Raw genomic sequence first — 21,850 nt, 5'->3', positions numbered from 1 at the left:
TGTTCAGTTCATTGTTCTTCCATCTTTTTTCTCTGTTATTCATATAAAATAATTTTTACTGATCTACAAGCTCACCAATTCTTTCTTCTGTCATCTCGAATCTGCTGTTGAGGCCTTCCTAATTTTTCATTTCAATTATTACACTTTTCAATTCTATTTTGTTCTCGCTTATAATTTACTGAATTCTCCATTCATTGAGTCATTATCATCATACTTTCCTTTAATTCTTTATACATGGTTCCCTTTATTTCTTTGAAATATCTATAATAGCTGTTTTGAAGTTTTTGTGTGCCACATGCGACATCTGGGATCACTCAGTGACAGTTTCTACTGATTGATTTTTTTCCTGATTATAGGTAACGCTTTGTTTCTTTGCAAGTCTTCTAATTTTTTTTGTTGTTGTTGAATACTGAACATTTAAAATAATATACTGTTAGCAACTCTGGATTCTGACTTTTCCATTACTAAAGTTTGTGATGTTTGGGAGAATTTTTTCCTTTTTTCTTTTTTTGCACTAACTTTCCTGGACTAAATCTGTGAAACTCGTCTCCCCTGCAGTGTGCCACCCCATGTTGTTTTTATTTTGAAATCGAGATTCTAGGGGTCACTCCTCTATCTCCATAGCTCACTGATTGGTCAGAAGTGGTGTTTGATCATTTTGAGCCATTTTGTTCTCTGCTGATGGATCTGTGGTTGGGATGGGGATTACACTTACACTTTAGGCCTTCAAGTCTGCTATAGTTTTTACTTTCTGCTGGGCTTTCACACACATCCTTTGATGTGTGCCCAGAGATGTATGGATGTCATGGGCTCATACTGATTCCTGGTGTGTACAAAGCATGGTCAACCCAAGATATCTGGAGAGCTTATCAGGCTCTCTGTAGCTGTCTCACTTCTCAGACCTCTCTGTTCAAGCCTTGTCTAGTCTACTTCTTCACTGTTTGTCCCAAACAGGACTGTAATCTTAGGCTAGCAGAGTTGCTGGCTCTCCCTATTTCCACTTGCCACCAAGATAATCACTTTTACTTGACAACATTCCAAATCAAATAAGCCCCTTCCACAGGAGTACTGAAGCTGCTGGTTTTCATGACCTTCCTCACCCTGAATGAACTATACTATCACAGTTGTAAAAACATGGGAGCAATCCTGGCCGAGACCACAAACTTCTGTTCTCATCCAAAACTCAGTGGTTTTTATAAATAAAATGCTTCTCTATTTCTTATAAGTTTATGGTTGTTTCTGACAGTTTTGTCCAACTTTACAATTGCTTTTAGGGAGCAGGATTTGTTGACCTTCTCACTCACTCATGACAAAAATGAATCTCGTCTTCAGGTATGTTTTCACAAATCTCATAAGTAATAAAATCCTAATTTTGGTGAAGATAAATAGCCAGTGTGAAGTCAAATCTATTTTCCTGGAATTAGACCCAACGCCGTAATATCTAAACTACTCAAATACAACTCAATTCCAAGATACACTTAAGAGGAAAATTTCCCAGGAAAGGCAAAGGAATAAAGTCACTCTAACATATTGGAATTATTTTCAATTCCAGAAGGAAGTAACACAAAAAATTTGAATATCAAAGAATTATTTTCAATCCCGCTTCTCAAAAGCCCTAATTATTGAAGTTATCAGTGCCTTCTTTGCGTATATATAATCTGAACCAACACCAGAGCCAATCATGACTAGGGCAAGAATAAATGGACAGCCTCAAATCTTGTAACCAGGTAGGTACTCAAATAGGTCCTATGCAAATAAGTACACATTGTGCTACAGCTGGCTCTGTCCACTGTAATTAAGCCCATCAGCATGCCTGGGTGTCTATCATGGGTACTTTTCTCACCAGCCCAGGCTTAAGTCTTGGCCCGCCTGATCAGTACCATCCCAAGACCCAAGAGTTGAGTCTTAATGCTTATACTCCGAGACAATACCTGGGTGGTTTGAAAAGATCTCTTCTACTTGCCAAACTTCAAGATCACCTAATGCCTGGATTCTCAGTTCATGTGCCACATCCCCATCCTCTCTCACTCCAGGACTATCAAATAATTCCTAATCAACCATGCCCCTGAATTTTCCCTACTGTATACTGTTTTCAAACACCAGATTTAATGGTGAGTTTCCACAATCTCCATCCTGCTTGTGCCCTGACTGAAGTTATCAAATTATTTGTCTGCTCTATTCATATTCTTCTGAGAATGTACCTCCAGCTTGTACTAAACAGTCATTAGGCCATAGGCCTAGACTAGACAAATGGACACTTGATCCATGCTGGGCTTATCTTCTTTCCTGAGCATTTAAAATTTGAATACAAATGTTTCAGTTAGTCTGTATTGATCGTGGGTGCTGGAAAGACATGACAAGGCAAGGCAGAGCAGGGGCATCCATTTTCTATTACAAACACAGAAGCAAAGAATATCAGTCTGAATAAGAGAAATATGAAGCAGAGGCATCAGAGAAGCAGGGATAGGATTCCATGTGGCCACAGAGGGATGAGAAAGAAATCCTGATCTTGATCCTTCATGAAATCCAATTAAATGCTCCATCCTTGGGGCCCAAGAAAGACCCTGTACTTTCCACCAATGTCCTCATTTTAAGCTAGCTTGAGGTGGAGGATTCTGTTCCTTGCAATTGAACTATTCTGGTCAACACCTATTTTCCTCCCTTGCTTCCAAACTGTATTTCTCAGGCACCAGCATCACCTGCACTCTAGTTAGACCAGTTACTTCTCTGCTATACAGCTCCTTATGTTTGACCCATGTTTTTCTGGCTGTGACAAATGTCTTTACAAACCCCTACAACTAGATCATATTCTCTAAGCTCTGAAGTCTTCTTTGGCTACGATGAACAAGGCAATGAGAAGCAGTGTAGTATTAACCTTTTAGCCTTAGCTTCCCATCTGGGAACCACCGCCTACTTCATAAGGTTATGATGGGGATCACATAAAGTGAGAATAAAGTGCCTGGCACAGCACTTGACACATGGCAAACCTCACTAAGGTAGTTCTTTTCAATATTACCTTGATTAAACTTGTCATTACATTAGGTAACAATCACATCACTAATATTTAGGATCTGAATGGCACCATGTATATCAAGAAGACTAATCAAAACAAATAAATTAAATTAAAAATATAAAAAAAGAAGACTAATCAACAGTAATTACTGCTAGATAGTATTCTTTTTACATGACAGCGCTGTCTTACTAACCTGTGAGCAGCCATAACAACTCTTAATCAACATCTATTTCCTCCTAAACTTGTTTCCAGTCCCACTGTATTTCTGAGGCTTTGAAAATGACCCTGTGATCTTTCATTTGCATTTGTAGGACAATTTCCACTAATTTACCAATGTCATTTTTGAGATTTGTTTGGTGATATTTTTACCCAGTTGTTTCAAAAGAGAAAACAAAGGTCAGAGGTTGAAACTAACTGGTCAGAAATCACATTTATCAAACTTAAGTGAAGAAAATGTAACATGGTTTTGGTGAAAGATAGTTAAGAGCCAAAATTATTAAGACTATTAGGAAAAAGTGACTAAAGCATTTTAAATTTTTATCTAAAAAAACCTTTCACTGAGAAGAGAGCTAGACAGAGAAAGAGACAGAGACATAAATTAATCTTACAATTAAAATTATTTCAATAAGAATCATGTTTAGGGTTTCGCTTTTACTGCATTTAGACTAAAAAAAAAATCAACAAAAGTCCCAGCACAAAGTTATTACATAAAGGATTTTATTTCCTTCTCAATTACATAGATCTACTCCATTCAACATAAGGAAAAACAATTCCTAGAAGAATCATTTGGTGTTAGAGTCACAAAACAAATATTAATTCTGTCAACAGAACTGATCAGATACTGAGAGTAATTCTATCAACAGTATTAAAACTATTATTATAAACATCCCTACATACACACATAATCATGAAATGGTGAGATTTTGCTTTAAGTCTCAGAAGAAACATCCTTTTACCATTTCACACCTAAGCTCCAAAGGCTCATTGCACTGAGTCTCCTTCTAGTTTGGCTATGGTTACTTTTCTACCTTCTCTTCCTCCTTCCCAATATTTTAGCCCCATGATTCCCCAGGTCATCTTGCTGATTTAACCCAATGTTCATCCATCTTCTGAGTGACTGGTGTTCAATTCATCGCTATTTATGAATAAAGGCTACTTGTAGGTAACTTGTTAACTGACTGACAATAAAAGTCAGTGTTTGTCAACTAAAATTAACAAGATTATACTGAAAGACGGGCTACCATAAAATGGGTGGCAATTTTGTAAATATCCTACTGCAAATACACATATAAAATCAGTTGGAAATCCTGCAGTTCTCAGAAGTCCACTATCACTGTTGGGGGAATTAGTGGTAGTTTTCAATTGCTGCTCTTCTTGCTTTTTAATCTTCAATTATGGCTCAATCAGCAACATCATTTTCAAGTTAGTTTGATATATAGTGTGTATAATGATAAGTGTTACATCAATAGTACCCTTATTTTAAAATTCTCCAGTAATTAGACTTTGACATGTACATGTCATGTTTCAAATATGAATCACACCTCAACTGCTAAAGCACATTTATCATCCTTCCCCCAAATTTATTTGTACATAATAGTCAGCACTGCCAATGAATTATTTTCAACTGGAAAGCAGGAACAGGCTGGTTAAGTAGGTAAGGGGCCCTGCCTAAGTCAGCTAAGGTCAAAAAAGTTGGCATCACTGCCACAAACAAGCAAGCTGCTCTAGGCTGCCAGGCCACACTGCTTCCAGCCAAGTCGTCCTCCCAAACTTTTTCTCTTAACTACTTTAGGGAACATTACAAACTCATCCCACCTATTATCTTTTAATTTTCACAGCCCCATAATTCTACTCATGACTTCTCAGAATCTCCCACCCCCTTAACTGACCTTCACTGCTATCTTAAACCATTGTCCAGGAAAATCTCTGCTTTCCCAATTTTTATAAGGAAAACCCACATCTTAAACTACAACATTCATAAAACATCTTCTTCGTGCCCAAGGAAAGGAGTCTCAGACCCAAGGAACAGTATGGAATGCTTTCTTCCTGCAGTCTCCCTGGAAGTAGATTTTCAGCTCTTAGATTAAGAGCACATCCTTCTTGCCCTCACTCCCCAAACTCAGATTCCTTTGTATCAAGGGTCAGCTCCATCACCTCACCCCTTTGTACCCCGAGTCATCAAAGAAAAGCAACTGGATAGCCACTGAATAAGCCAAGATTTTGAAGTTTGAGAGGTGAGAGAAAGGCGGCAGCATAATCGAATCCCATATATTTTTAGAGTTTTCATACATGCTCTTAGAATGAGCCAAGAGCTCATTCTTTCTCTCATATTTGAGGCCTAGTAGTATTATTCTACAGAAAATCTTGGTTTTTTGTTCTATTTTATTATGAGTTTTACAAGCACTGTGTTTTCTCTTTTTCTGATTCCTTGATCTTGGCTCTTCAGTTAGGGCCTGTTGCCACCTAGTGGACTAAACAAGAATAAATGCCACTGTTTATTCCCACCTTTGTGCTTCCAAAAGATACCACTAGATGGAGACTTCAAATTTGAAGAAGGAAAGAGCCTAAACCTATCTAGAAAGCCAGCTAGTTTTGTTTTATGTCTACATGAAAAACTACGGTTCACAGAAAGAAAACAAAAAGGAATGTGTCCAAAATAATGAATTAAATAAAAATAAAAATTTTTTGGAGGAAGTATGGCAAGGAGGGTAAGAATATAGGCTTTGACTCTTACAAACATAATCACAAAAATCCACCAAGTTAAATTCGGCAATATATAAAAATGATAATACATCATGCCCAGATAAGGCTTATCCTAGGATTGCAAGGCTAGTTCAATTTTCACAAATCAATCAGTGCAATTCATCAAATTCACAGTCTTATCTAAATAACGCAGAAGCAATATTTGAAAATTTTGACACTATCCATGATAAAAAGAAAAAAAAACACTTAGCAAACTAGAAATACAAGGGAACTTCCTCAAGTTGATAAAGGGCATCTACGAATAACACATAGCTTCCTGATTTCAAAACTTGCTACAAAGCTACTGTAATCAAAACAGTATGGTACTGACATAAAAACAGAAATACAGACAAATGAAATAGAGAGCCCTCACATATGGTCAGTGATTTTCAACGAGGTTGCCAACATACTGAATGGGGTAAATGACAATCTTTTCAGCAAATACTGATGGCAAAACTGAATATTCACATGCAACAGAATAAATATGCACCTTATCTTATACCATATATACAAAAATTACCCCAAAGTCGATCAAAAACCTAAATGTAAGACCTAAAACTATAAATAAAACCTTTAGAGGAAAATAGAGTAAAAGCTTTGAGACACTGGATCTGGCAATGATTCCTTGGATATAATATCAAAGGCTCAGGCAACAAAAGAAACAATAATTGTACTACATCAAAATTAAAAACTTCTATGTATAAAAGGACACAATCAACAGAGTGAAAAGGCAATCCACGAAATGAGAGAAAATATTTGCAAATCATTTATCTGATAAGGGGTTAATATCCAGAACATACAAGGAACTCTTATAACCTAAAAAAAAAAAAAAAAAGACATTAAAACATGGACAAAAGACTTAAATACTCATTTCTCCAAAGAATATATACAAATAGCTAGTAAGCACTTGAAAACATGTTTCCCATCATTGATCACCAGGGAAATGCAAATCAAAACTGCAATGAAATATAACCTCGCACCTATTAGGATGGCTACTATGAAAAACACGCAAAACAACAAGTATTAATAAGGATGCAGAAAAATTAGAACCCGTGTGCACCGTTAGTGGGAACGTAAAATGGTGCAGCCACTGTGGAAACAGTATGGTGGTTCCTCAAAAAATTGAAAACAGAATTACCATGTGATCCAGCAATTCCAGTACTGGATATATACCAAAAAAAACTGCAAAAAGGACTTGAAGAGATATTTGTACACTCACATTTCACAGGAGCATTAATCACAATAGCGAAAAGGTATAAGCAACTCAAATGTCCATCAGGAGATGAATAGATAGACAAAATGTCATATATACATACGATGAAGTATTATTCAGCCTTAAGGAAGGAAATTCTGACACAACCTGGGTAAAGTTTGAAAACATAATACTAAGTGAAAAAAGCCAGGCAGGCACACAAGGACAAATACTGTTTGATTCCATTGACATGAGACACCTAGAATAGTCAAATTCATAGAGAAAGAAAGTAGAATGGTGGTTGCAGGAGGCTCGGGGAATGGGAACATATTGTCAATGGGTACAGATTTTCAGTTTTACAAGATGAAAAGAGGTCTGTGGATGGATGGCAGTGATGGTTGGACAACACTGTGCATGTATTTAATGGCACTAAACTGAACACTTAAAACTGGTTAAGATGGTGAACATTATGTTATGTGTGTTTTACCACAATTTTTAAAAATGAAAAATAAAAAAAGGAAAAAACCTATAGCTAATATCATACTTGATAGTGAAATATTGAAGTGTTTCCCTCTAAGATCAAAAACAAGACAAGAATGTCATTCTCATCATTTTTATCTACTATTGAACTGGAAATCTTACCCAATGCAATAAGGTAAGAAAAATAAACAAAAGTCATAAACATCAAAAAGGAAGAAGTAAAATTGTCTTTATTCACAGATGTACACATAAAAAGTCTCAAGAAATTTATTTTTAAAAGTTACCAGAACTAGTAAACTATTTTGACAATCTTGTACAATACAAACTCAATATATAAATATCAATTGCATTTCTATATACTAGCAACAATTAAAAAATAAAAATTTAAAAGAATACCATTTACTATAGCATTAAAAATATGTAATACTTAGGGAAAAGTTTAAAGAAAGATATACAAGATCTTAACACCAATCTTTTAAAATTACTGCTGAGAAAAAATAGTTCTAAGTAAGTGGAAAGACACACAGAATTCATAGATCAGAAGACTCAATTCTAAAATTACAACTCTCCCCAAACTGATAAGATCGGTGCAATCCAAAGAAAATCTCAGCAGGCTTTTTTGCTTGAAAAAATTTTGACAAGCTGATTCAAAAATGTTTACGGATAGATAAAACAGCCAAAACAACTTAGAAAATAAAGAATTAGAAGACTAATTCATATATACATACAATGAAGTATTATGTGGAGTTAGAAGACTAACAGTACCTGATTTCTAGATTTATTACAAAGCTCAAGATGTTGTAAAGATATATAGATTAATGGAAGAAAATATAGAGTCTATAGATTCACATATAAAAAGCAAATTACTTTTCAGCAAGTATATCAAAAATTCAATGAGGAAAATCTTTCAAAAAATGGTGCTAAAAAATTAATATTCATATAAAAAGACTGATTCCTATCTCATAACATACAAAAAATTAATTTAAACATGGGTTATAGATATAAATGTAAAAGCCAGAACCATAAAGTTTCCAGCAGAAAACACAGAATACCTTTGTAACCTCAGGTTAGATCAAGATTTCTCGGGGAAGACACAGAAAGCATTAATCACAAAAGAAAAAAATCAATAAGTTGGACCTCATAAAAATATAAAACTTCTACTGAACAAAAAACACATTAACAAAGTAGAACAGAAGCCCCAGACTATAGAAAACATTCACAACACATATCTCATGAAGGACATAAAAAAACAGCATAACTCGATAATAAGACAAAGAACATGATTTTTTTAATAGTCAAGACTTTGAATAGACACTTCTAAAAGATGATATATGAATGGCTAATAAGGGCATGAAAAGGTGATCAACATAATTAGTCATCAGGGAAATGTAAATTAAAACCACATCAGTTCCATTACAGGCTCACTAGAGTGACTTTTAAAAAGTTAAAAGTTGACAACACCACACATCTACAAGGATGTGGAACAACTAGAACTCATATACTACTGTAACTGCAAAATGTATAAACAGTTCAGCAATTTCATTTTAAAAGTTTAACATACACATCTACCATATGACCTAACAATTCCTAGATATATGTCAAAGAAAAATAAAAACATATATCCACAAAAACCTTGTACAAGAATTTGCATAGCTGCTTAATTCATAACAGCCAAAAACTAGAAACAGTCCAGGTATCAACAGGTGAGTAGATAAACTGTGATAGAGTCAATGGAATACTACTCAGAAATAAATAGAAATAAACTATTTAGCACCCGCAACAACATGGCTGAGTCTCAAAAACATTATGCTGAAAAATATTAGACACAAAAGAGTACATGTCATATGATTCCATTTATATGACATTTTAGAACAGGCAAAACTAATCTATCATGACAAAAACCAGAATTTATTGTCTCTTGGGATAGAATAGTAGGATCAACTGAGAGAAAGCATAAAGGAATTTTCTAAAGGAATGGCAATGTGCTGTATCTTGATGGAACATGGATTACCAAGGGTACATGTATTTGTGAAAACTATTTGAACCTTACAATTATCTGTACATTTCATTGTATGTAAATCATATCACTATCTTAGAAAGGTAAAAAGTACATTGACTCCAGCTCTGCCACTTACCAGCTGTGTGACCTTAGCCAAGTGTTAAACTGTCAGTTTCCTCATCTGTGAAATGGGGAGAACAAGAGTTGAGAACAACCTCATAGAGCTGCCAGAAAGAATAAATAAGATAATGCTTCAAAACCATTAGTATACAGAAAATGCTCACTAAGTAGTAACCAAAAAAGTTAGAAACCATTAGGTATTTCAGCAAAGGATAAACATATAGGAATGGCTAGAACAGCTAAGTGCTAGGCAATTCACATGTAGTATCTTACTTATTTTTTTAAACAACCCCCATCAAGGGTTATTACTTATTTTTACTTATTTTTACTTATTCACATGTAGTATTTCACTTATTTTTTTAAACAACCCCCATCAAGGGTTTTATGGATGAAAAACCTAAGCTTCACAGGTTGCCTATGGTCACTCAGCAAGGAAGTGTCAAAGATGCAAACTCATGTTTTTTTCCACTGCTCCACGTTATCTTCCACTATGTTCCCTTTCAGCAATATAACCCTGTGACTGCAGGAGAGCAGTTCATATAAGAAGCTACTAGGGCTCCCCTCATTCTTGACAGTATGGTAATGTCAAGCCTGACACAGATTGGAGGCCAATTCTGATAGCTTGATTAGTGAAGGGAGGCAGAGCTGCAAGGAGAAGCCTGAAAACGCTACTCGGGGCTTTTACCCTGTACTTGGGCTTCACGATGGCTCCTGCTACTTGAGGACACTGATTCCCCTTCCTTAAAGCAATTTCAAGATAACAGAATTCCGAAATGTATAATCTTGATCTAAGTGAGAAGCTGAGCCCGGGTGGCTCAGTTTGGCAGAACAGCCTTGGAAACTTGGCAGCTGATATGAGAACCAGAGATTCTTTTAAAAAAAAATACATACTATATCTTTTTCTTAATACAAGAGCCTCATTTAAAAAAAAAATTAAAACACAGAAATCATGAAAGTTAGCCTGCAATCCCATTTGCCCAAAGATACCACTGTTAACAAATAGCTTAGTGTATCTTCTTCCAGACTAAAATCTGCCTTCTCCGTAATGATTCTGTAATATTCCACTGCATAGATAACTGCAACTCATTTAACTAGCCTCCTATTAAACTTCTGAACTATTTCCTTTTTTTTTTTTTTGCTATTATAAATTCTGAAAGGAGTATCTGTGAATATACATTTTGCATATCTGTCACTTCTCACAGAATAAATACCTATGACTATGTATGAATTGCTAAATCTGCAATTTTAAATTTTAAACTATTAACTCTATCAAAATAAACCTGCACATTTTCAGTTTTCACAGATATTATTAGATTCCACTCATAAGAGTTTCCATTTTCCCACACCTTCATCTGCACTGATAATTATCATTCTTTAACGCAGAAGTTGCAAACTCAGATGCCTACAGAAGACTGACAGGAAACATAAGTGGATGAAAGAGGCCACGTGGTTTTGTGGCAAACCTGGAAGTGCATGCTCACTTAAAGAGGGCAGCCACCACTTTGTTTCAGCCAACAGGTGCCACATAAAAATCCAGGCGCAGTGTTAGATCTTCCAATTTATCATGAAGGCCAGAAACTCAAATTTTTATGAGACTCTTGCAAGGTTTAAATGTTGGCAACTAGCACGCTTTTATTTAAACATCCAGGTAATCAAAATACATCTATAGGCCAGACTACATTTAGCACACGAAATTTTGTGCTAAGGTGAAAGAGATATAACACTGCATTTTCACTTCGAATCTTATTATTCATGAAGTTTATCTTTTCCTATGCTTATCAACAGAGGATGTATTTGTTCAATCTTGGTTCACAGTGACTGTCAGCACTCTCCGAAAAAAAAGTGCTTATCTTTTTTTTCCAGATTCATATCTACAACAATTATTGGGGGAAAAAAAGATATGTAACTTCAGTTACAGAGGCTAAATGAAGAGTGGTCTAAAGTGTGCCCAGAAAAGGCATATGATGACTCATTTGGGACTGAGTTGCTATACTGACCTCAGCATACACAGAGCACCACAAGATTTTTAGAGAAAATACTAATTTGTAAAACTATGCATAACTTGGAAGAGGGTGATTTTAATAATCTAGGGTTTCCCTCCACTACTCGATATATTTACCTAACACGGCAAACTTTCTCTCTGGTGAGACAGCAAAAAAAGGAAGAGAAGAATTTCCACACATTCCCCCTTGTTATCATATATTGAATTTCAACAACCACTTTCAGCTTTTTTTTTTTAGATGAAAAAAACAAAGGTTTATATGAATCTCCGCTCTCAAAATGTTACTGAGTACTGCTCCTATGGAAAGAACTATTTCAGCAGCCTATCCAGCTTCAGAGTTTATTCTCATTCCTTCTTAGTCAACCATTACAAATCTCCAGACCCAGATGTTCACGCATTCCCTGCACCCACCAGAGATAATGGCAGAGATCCATGACTCTCCAAGGACCCAACAACAGCCTTTGAATGCAACTATCTTTTCATCAATTGTAAACAAGTCCTAAACTCTTGGCTCCATAGGGAGTCCCTACCAAGTCAGTATAAACTCTGAAATAGGGGCAGAGGTCAAGGGGATGAGGGTTTGGCCTAAGCTCTGGATCTCATGCTACCCCCACCCTGTTCAAAAGAATCCTTATCAGAAGGGAACTCCACAGCAAAAGGTCACATTCGGGAGACTTGATCTAGCAGTGATCCAGCAGATTCTAAGCAAGCTTTTGGAAAAGTTATGAACGCGAAATACCTAAATCACTAACAGAATGTTGTGGAGGAAAGATGACATAAAGGGAAAACAAGGGAGATTTGTGAACTTACCTTCATTTGTTTCAGGAAAAAACCTGTCTGATAAATAGTGCATAAATTCTGAACCTGAGCCACAGAAGAAATCTCTTTGGGAACCTACTCCACAGTGAATTGTGTCCAAAATCATTCTAATATATGCAAAAGAGCCCAAATTATACTTAGAAAAGCCTTTATTCTTCTGTACATAAAAAGCCCCATTAAATATGTTAGAAATCATTATATTTCCTTAAACTCTTCCATTAGCTTTTGAGACCTGTCCCAGTCAAGAGACTGGATAGAAGATTAATGAAAACAGCAGCTCTAAAGTCTTAGATACTTCTCCACTATGTACTCTGGGGTGAGTCAAATACCTTCCCCAGGCCTCAGCATTCTCATCTGTAAGATAGGGATAGTATCTTTTTAAACAGTTTTTTTGAGTGCTTAATGCACAATGCATGTGAAGCATTTAGTGTGTAATAAGTACTAGTTATTATTATTATTAGTTAGTAAAAGTCACATATTATCAAATTTTGTGTCTGTCTTCCTAACTAAACCAGAGTCTTTGAGGGCAGGAACTTTATCTTAGCTTGGCATACATCAAAGAGGAAAAAGAGAAATGGGGAAGGACGAAAATAACAATGAACTAGGTATTACAAAGTCAAGCTTAAAATTAGATAAATTTATACGATGTAACTCTTCTTACTCCCACTGAATACATGCAAAGTACCTTGTACATAAGGAACACTTGCCAATAAATCCTAATTTTCCTTCCTTCCTTGATCTCTAGCATACAGCCTCTAAGTCCACTCTCTTCAGACTAAATTTGGGCTTACTGAACTGTTTCCTGAGATTAAAAATTGTGACCTATAGTTTGAACACTAGGAATGGACCCATTAGGCTATGATACAGAATACTGGAATTCTGGATAGAACCTATGGTTGCTCTAGCTGAGATGTACATTTCTCTTTTGTAGCTTGAAGGATCAACTAAAGTCTCTTTGAGATCCCAGAATGCTTTACAGAATACAAAGCCAGAGTAAGCTACTGATGTTAGGCTATCTTATTCTAAAGCTCACCCATGGGTCCCTGCTTGGTGGGGATCTATCAGTATGGCAATAAAGGGCAAAGATTAATTTAACTTTCAAGTTTCTTTTAAAATGCTCATTTACCTACATCCTTGATCAGTAGGAAAAAAAAATTATACATGTGTATATATATATTTTAACGTCTGGGTCAGCAAGAATCCAAGTCATGCTGTGTTTTCAAAATGGTAATGGTCAGGTTTTTAACTGCTCGATTTTCTTCCTCAGCATGTTCTCTATAAGGCCTTGCTACTGACCCAAGAGAAAGTACACAACCTGAGTATTTGTTTTAAATGAGCAGAGGGTTAACTTCTTTAGTTTCCTAAGAGGTTAAATAAATGGGTTGGCAGATGGTCATTTGAGAGGTTACCTACTGCTGGTTGGGGGAAGGGGCCCAAAACATTCTAACAGTCAACCAGATTGGTAAAGAACAGTCTTGGTCAAAGTGGTCAGCAGTAGTGAGCTCAGTATATAAACTGAAGGAACTACTTACTTGAAGCAGTAACTTACACCTGCTAACATCTGGAATGATTTATCTTTGTGTCATTAAGAAACACAGGCTAGTTTAATTGACTAAAGTACAGTTACAGCAGCCCATAAGTACAGAGAGACTGAGAATTTCAACATTATGCTGCATAACCTAGAACAGCATACACTTAATAGTGTTTACCACTGACCAAGCATTATTCTCAATACATATATTATTTCATTTAATCCTCACAACAGGCCTGTAAAGTAGGAATAACTTTTTATTGTCTCCATTTACAGATGGAAACACTGAGGCACAAAGAGGTTAAATAACTTAGCCAAGATTTCAGAGCTACTAAATATTGAAGCCAAGTTAAAATCAAGGAATCTTGAGCCAGAGTTCATGTTCTTAATTCTGAAGAATTTTGTTTATATAAAAAGCTAAAGAAATCAACTGAAATGCAGACAAAAAAATGTGTGACATTATTTATAATGTAGAAGAAACCGGAAACAATCTAACTGCCCCAAAATAGGAGAATGGTTAAATAAATCATGGTAAAGTTATTAGAATAAAATATTATCCTGCCATTAAAAACATTTATGAAAAATGTTTTATGACTTGGGACGATGCTCCCAATGTAATGCTTAGTGGTGGGAGGCAGTAACAATATACAAAATTGTATGTATGTTACAATTCATATTTATTTATGTAAAAAAATAAGCTGAGACACAAATGGAAGGACATATTCTCAAATAAGAAATAATGGTTATTTCCAGGTGGTGGGATTGGGAGTGTTTATGTTTTTCTTTCAGTGTTTTCCACAATGAACATGCATTGTCCCTAATATCAGTTTAAATAAAGGAATTTTTTTCTTTTAATGAAGCAATACCAAGATCCTTAAGGAGTCGATAAAAAAAAAAATAGCTAAAAAACTTTTAGTGTGTCTAATTTCAAGCAGTTACTTTCCTTGAGATAATAAATACTTTTTGAACATTAAACAACATAGTCAACACATACCAAAAAGAATGCTCATCTTCAACTTTGGAAACGGAATTAAAATGAGTATTTTAAATTTTGGTCAATATTTATCCTCTAGTTATTTGTAAAATTACTTTACAAGAAGAGAAATGGATTTAACTATTTACAGTCCAAAAACTCAGGAATAGCTTTGCTGAAATAGATAATAAGGACAAAAGTTTGACTTCAGAGGAAGAACAGCTGTTGCTAATCCAACTATTTACCCTTTGACCCTCTATCTGGCCAATAACCGAACAGTATCAATTGTTTTCCTGTATTATGTGCTGTTTACAATCCCTGAGAGGCATGAAAGGAATTAATAATTTAGCCTAAAAAGTTGACAGCCTTTATTGGGGAACCCCTTGTCTGTGGGACAGAAATCAGAACAAGTAGCTGTCCTAAAGTCACAGGTCCCTTTACTGTTCCTGTTTTATAGCCTAATTGGCCCCCAAACATAAATCAATTATTTCTCCTGTTTTAAGCAACAATGACTTCTATTCTCTAACTTCCCTTGTATCAAGTCAGTCCTTGTTCTCTTGAGTTTTACAACTACACGGTAAACATGATGGCCGAGGAAAAATCTCGGGGAGCAGGACAGACTAAGGTTATTTGGAAACAGAAGCACAGAAAGGTTATGCTGTTTTGAACTTCTCTTGACCTTTGACTGCCCTTGTCCTTAGCTTATGCTAATGGGCAGGGTACAGAGATGCTTCTTGTAGAAATGAACTTAGCCTGAACCTGTGCCGTAACATTGGACTCCAGGAAGCCCAGGAATCATAGGAAGGCAACCGAAGTGTGAATAGCTGCCCATATTCTAAACATGGCTATCCATCTGCTCTATCACAGAAAAGGTAAAAAAGAAAGAAAAAAGGCCATTTGAATTGAACAAGTCAGTCCTTCCTCATCTAGTTCCAAAAACATCTCACCTGTTGTCCTAAGCTTGCTGTCTACAACCACTGTGGGGCACAATGGGAAATCAGCAAAAATGGTATTTCCTGTTCCAAAATAAGCAAGTAGGAGCAGGCAGGCTTTCTCTATCAGGAATTTGGGGATTAGGGGAGATATTGGAACCTCTAAATTCCAAAGATGCATCACAGAGAAATTCCTATTGTTCTAAATCTTACATGCAAAAGTCATGAAGTATTAACACAGGAGACATCATTCCTTCCCAGTCAGAAGCCAAGGAATTTGCAGTATCAACAACCACAACCAATTCAACAAAATACACACTACCCACCCTGGTCTTGAAGATTCTTATCACTCAGTAGGGCTGAGCATGTTCATTTGAACTCCAAGACTGGTTCGGATTGAGATAACAAATTTTTATTTCTGCCCATTTATTATTTTAATATCAGATCTTTATGTATTTCTTCAAAGAGAAAGAATAAAAACACTACTGACTTCACAAAGATAATATGGGGAATACGAAGAATATTATCCACATAAGCTAAGTACAACTTTGAAAATAAAAGTGATTTTTTTTTTAGGTGACTCCTTTTCCATACTGATATATAAAATTACGATTCAATATTTGTTCATCTTCATGGAATAGAGAGATCCATAAATCATCATATCTAGCTAGAAATTCTATGAAGAAACGTTAAAGAAATTAGGATCAGTTGGCCCAGAAAGAAGAATCAATCACTCAATAATAACCTTGATGAGAATATCATCAAGGGCCTTTCCTAGAAAATGAGCTATTTTCAATTGCTACTAAATGCAGAAAAGGAGAATAAGTTTGGGTGCTATGTCATAAATTAGAGGTTTTAAAAAAAATTTTTTTTTCAAATAATTTTGGATAAGAAAATATGTTCTAATAGACAGTTACCATATGACTTATTTGTGTAAATACTAGGCCTAGAACAGAGAACACTCAATGTTTAACAGAGTTTTCAATTATCTGGCATGCTTTATATATGGTTCTATCTGAAAGATTATAAGGCATCTAAATGTCCTCCCTAGTGTTCAAAAACGCTTCTGAGAAAGAACCATGGCTCAAGAATTTACCTTTTCCTCCTCCTCCTAAATAAAGGCTATTCATAAGAGAGAGACAAAGAAAAAATAGTGTGTTCACTTACAGGTACTGGGATTTCGGGTGGCAGGGCAGGGTAAACTGAGCCTACACTACCTACAAAACTAATTCTGAACTTTCCAATTTCTGGAAAGACAAATTTATTTCCCTGGTGTTTGGTAAGCATTGTATCACAATTAATAAGTATAAAAATATAAATGTTTATACTATTAAGGTGGGGGCGTGGGGGGGCATGATATATGAAAAGCTCCACAACATCAGAGAGCTGATATTAGCCAGGAGGGTGAGAAGGTGAACTTTACCACTTACCTCAATAGCAGATTTGTGACAAATAGCCAGCATGACCCTAAAAAGTACCAGAACCAGAAAAATAACTCTAGATCATCTCATGGATTCTCAAATTATTATTCGACCTTTTGGCATTATAGCAAACTGAGGTCTGCATATACTAGATGTTCCCATGTACTACTTCTAATAGCTATAAGCATATCCAAGAATGATGTGCGCCATTTTAAGAGCACTGGAAACAGAGACGATTATCTATGATCAAGACTTACATGGTCCTGAAAAGCATCTTTTAATTAGATCTTGAAATGGTCACTTTCATACCTTAACCTTAAGAATATAGACGAAGATGCTTCAGAAATTAAACTATAACACAAAAGTTATCCATTTTAAATATCTAAACCAAACATAATCCTTCTTTGAAAGAAATTATGTCAAAACTAGTCAATACTTTAGGAAAGTGGTTGTGGGTATATGGTTCTATATGTGCATAAATAAAAGCACAATTTTTGTCGTTATTGGCTTCATGGGAGAATGGATAACAGGGCAAAGAGACAGATACCAAATAGAAATTTTCAGCAAATCAGTTTTCTATTAAATGGCTAGATCCTAGCCACTGAATATTAGAAGAAAAAGAAAACAACTAGAAAAGATATAATGCCCTCCCCATAATTATAAATTACAGTGAAATAAAATCTGAGTCAATAGTGCCTATCAATGACACCTTAAGTTATACATTTAAAAGTACATGCACACATCCTTTTTGAGTCATGAACACTTGGTAACATTTGGAACTTACTAGTGCCTGGGTCGAGCTCTGCCAATTCATCCTGACAAAAACCTAAAAAGAAAACAATAGGAAAAAAAGATTATGATTAGTGAATTACTCCAAAGTGATTCCATATGAAAATGCAAATATCATAGGGCATAAAAAAAAAATCCAGACTCAGAAGTCAAATTTGGATTTAAACCCTAGCTCTATAACATTTACCTACTGTATATCCCTCTCTGACCCTCCATTTCATCATCTTTAAATTAAAAAAAAAAAAAAAAGATAGTAACAGCACTTACCACAGAGTAGTAATGAGAATTAAGTGAGATACCAATATAAAGTGCTCATTTAGCACAGTCCTTGGCACACAGTAGGGGCTCAATAAACAACAGCACAAATAATTATGAGTAAGCATGCAATGTTAATTGGAATAAAAATTCACAGGAAAATTACAATTTATTTAATATCTGTCATGTTATACTTAACAGTATCAATTATCTTCCAAAAGTAAAATATATAAAATGTGAACTTAACAAATATCAAACCAGGTAATTTTACTTAAAATTTTCACAGATGCTGAAGAATTTTACCTATACACACAAATGGAAGTGATTCTTCTATTAATAAGTATGGTATTCAAGTTGGAATGAATACCTCTCAAAGCATATTTCAGGCCCCAAAAGTCAGAGCTCCATTTGGCTGATTGGTGTATAACTATCACACTGAGGAGAAAAATCAAGCACGGCAAATGGCAAACACACAGGTGTTCTAAACACAGTTGATGAAAAGTTCTTTTTTTCCTGGAATGATTGCTGACTTTTTCCAGTTTGTTTTCTACTCATTATCAGTTTAAATATTTCCTCCAAAAAGCTTTTTCTTGCCTCCCTTATCTCTGTCTCATATGTAAGGTCAAAGCTCCATTATAATTTTCTATAATAAACAGTGTGCTCATCAACAAAGAATTATTTGTTCATTGTCTGACTCCACTATTAGAATGTTCCACGGGAGAGAGACATGGCCTGTCTTGTTTACAGCTGCATCCCCTCTCACAAGCCTTGCACAAAGTAACTGTTCAATAAACATCAACTATAGTATCTCAATAGTAAATTCGAGAATTATGGAGCATAACTAGGACTACAGGAACATAAGTGCATTTTCTGTCATCACAGCTAGGCAACCAGAAGCCAGACTAGCGACAGGGAACATGTGGAAAAGGATTCAAGTAGCAGATACACTGTTTAAACACGAAAACTCTAAATGTTCTTTGCAATCCTAAATATTTTGGCCACACCATTCACCAAACATGCCACATCCCTTCTTGCCTTCCTGTGCTTCCTCCTCCTCCTCCACCTGGTGAAGAACTAGTCATCCTTCAAGTCCAGCTCAAATATTACCATCACTGTGAAATATGGAAAAAAGGAGAGGCCGCTCCTGGATTCACCAAAAGATGAATGAACAATTTAAATATCTGCCTCCTCTACTAGATAGTGCGCTCTACAAGGGTAGGGACCATGCCATATGCATCTCCAGAGCTGCTTCTATGCCCAGAACAGTTGCCAACACGTTATGAAAGGTGCTCAAAAGCAGGATGAACTGAACAGAAAACATAAGCCTACTTCTAGATCACAGTCTGGGGGAAGAAAGTCACAGAATCCGAAAATCTAAGTCTAGCCCAAAAAGTGTTTGAAAGGTCTGAATGGGAAAATCTGGTGTGAAACATCACTGTTTGGAAGCTGCTAAACACTTCACAGATGAGATGCCTGTGAAGGCTCACCTCAGAGCAACCTTAAAGCCTTTCCACAAAAAGGCAATGGGAATCAGAAAAGCTGTGGAGAGATGCCAGGCAACAAAGAAAAAACATCATTACGCATGGGTTGAATACTGAATATCCTGCCAGTGTGAAACTGATAATAAACATTCCCTTCATATAAACTGACTCAAAAATAGAACAAAAGCTCGAGAAGGCAAGGTAGTATAATGGAAAAGTTTGACCTCTCCTAAGTTCTAGTCCAAGCTATTTTTAGTTACATGACTTTAGGCAAGTCACTCCCTATTCTGGACCTCGATTCTGAACATTAAATGAAAGGGCTTTACTAGAAGTCTCAAGGAAGAACAAAGCCTAATGCATTTTCTGAAAAGAAACAACATTCTGAACTCAGAGTAACTAGATAAAATACAAAGAGAGGGTGACTAAAAAACAAAATACTAAGAAAAATAGGTTAAGTGACCACCTATTGCTTTTATCTGCCTAGCAACCAAACTCCCTTCTTCTATTAATGGCACCCTTTTATACTCTCAATCCAAATGACCCAAGTAGGATGGACCTTAACCTTGCTATAAATTGGAGTTAATAACAGCATCTATCCTACAGGTCTGTTAAATGAGATAGTACATGTAAAGGCTTTGCACAGTACTTGACAAAGTCAGAGCTCAACATAGGTGAGCTACTACTAACTAATCCCTAGGGTCCATCCAATCCAGTGATTTGTCTGTGGTGGCAGAGAGCAGATTATAGGAGGGTAACTACTGACCTATTCATGACATCATCCTCAAAGGCCTGGGATGGAACCCTAACATAATTAATATCACTTTAGTTACATGCTGTGATTCTTGAACTGTTTTTTTTTATATTTTGAGCCTGTAAATTGCTCGATGTGGTGATTCCAGATACATGCTACCCGCTGAGGAAAGGACTCTTTATATTTGCCTTAAAGCAAATTCCTTTCATGGTCACGAAGAGCCCTGATTATGAAATTCAGTACTGTGTCTACATTCCCTCCACTCAGCCCTGAGACCATTGGCTAATAATGTTGTCTCAGGTTTTACAGATCATCTCCAGTGCAGGAGGCCTGAGGAGATATGGAGAACAACGCTAATCCTACCTCCTGATGACATGTGAATGGAATGGCTAGATCTGGCTACCAAACTGAGAGTCTCATCCAGATTCTCGGCAAACAGATCTAGCTAGCAAAATGATTCCTAGCTAGAAGAATCCAAATCACTACTAGAAGTAACTCCAACATGTGTTCAATTCGATTCAACACAAAGGTAAAGGATATCAGAGTTATTCAGTAAAAAGCAGACTCCTAAACCACATAAACAAACATATTCCAAAACCGTCTGCCTCACAGACTATAACACATTAAACAGATTAGGTAATGTTCTGAGAAACCAGAGTCTTTGGCTGGTGATTCAAACTGCTTTAAAAAGGGACAGACAAGAAACACAGATTGGTTCCTAAAATGACATATCACCAAATCAGCGTGCTCGTGAGCAATCTGACATCTAGTGTGAAGCTTGTATTTACCACCTCTTAACTGAGAAGACAGATGAACAGTCAATCTGAGTTAGATTTAGATTCGAACCCCAGATTTGCCACTATTTTTGTTTAATTAACTACCCTATGCCTATTTCCTGAAATGGGGATAAAACTAACCTCACCTTGTTCAACTGTTGTGAGATTAGGAGAATATATATACGTGTATCACCTACTTTATGGCAAGTGATCAAAAAATGGCTCTAAGTCTAGGAAATTTCTTTAATACAAAGAAAGATCCAGTCGACAAGCTTTTCTTCAATAGGCATTTGGCAAAAAGAAAAAGATCAGTGACGCCTCAATCTGTGACTGGCTATAGTGAAAAGTTAAAAAATTACTTATCTTACTTATCTTTTTCTGTATTTACTATTCTGACTATAAAATCATGTATTTACCACAATAGGATCTTAAACTTTCAGTACCCAGTTTTTTTCCAAATGTAAACAAAACTTATGCGTAATGCCAGTAAACAAATTCAGGCCTGAAACACTAGCTGATTGTCACCTATGATATGTCTTTTACAAAGGAAGTTAAATGTTACTCTAGGAATGTT

The 21,850-nt window shown here is 35.8% G+C and overlaps 1 protein-coding gene across 2 annotated transcripts in view; it reads right to left on the bottom strand.

Annotated features, from left to right (window-relative positions):
- NR6A1 (nuclear receptor subfamily 6 group A member 1) overlaps nucleotides 1–21,850 on the bottom strand; it is a 193,150-nt gene that overhangs the window by 141,968 nt on the left and 29,332 nt on the right. For both annotated transcript variants that reach the window (XM_011364302.2, XM_011364304.2), the window contains exon 2: nucleotides 18,009–18,050. In XM_011364302.2, coding sequence (XP_011362604.1) covers nucleotides 18,009–18,050 — 42 coding nt within the window. The remainder of the gene's footprint in view (nucleotides 1–18,008; nucleotides 18,051–21,850) is intronic.

The sequence above is a fragment of the Pteropus vampyrus genome, unplaced genomic scaffold (assembly GCF_000151845.1).
Source record: "Pteropus vampyrus isolate Shadow unplaced genomic scaffold, Pvam_2.0 Scaffold95, whole genome shotgun sequence".
In the NCBI taxonomy this organism is placed as follows: domain Eukaryota; kingdom Metazoa; phylum Chordata; class Mammalia; order Chiroptera; family Pteropodidae; genus Pteropus; species Pteropus vampyrus.
The sequence above is the reverse complement of the archived record's forward strand: the minus strand, read 5'-3'. Positions and strand labels throughout refer to the sequence as shown.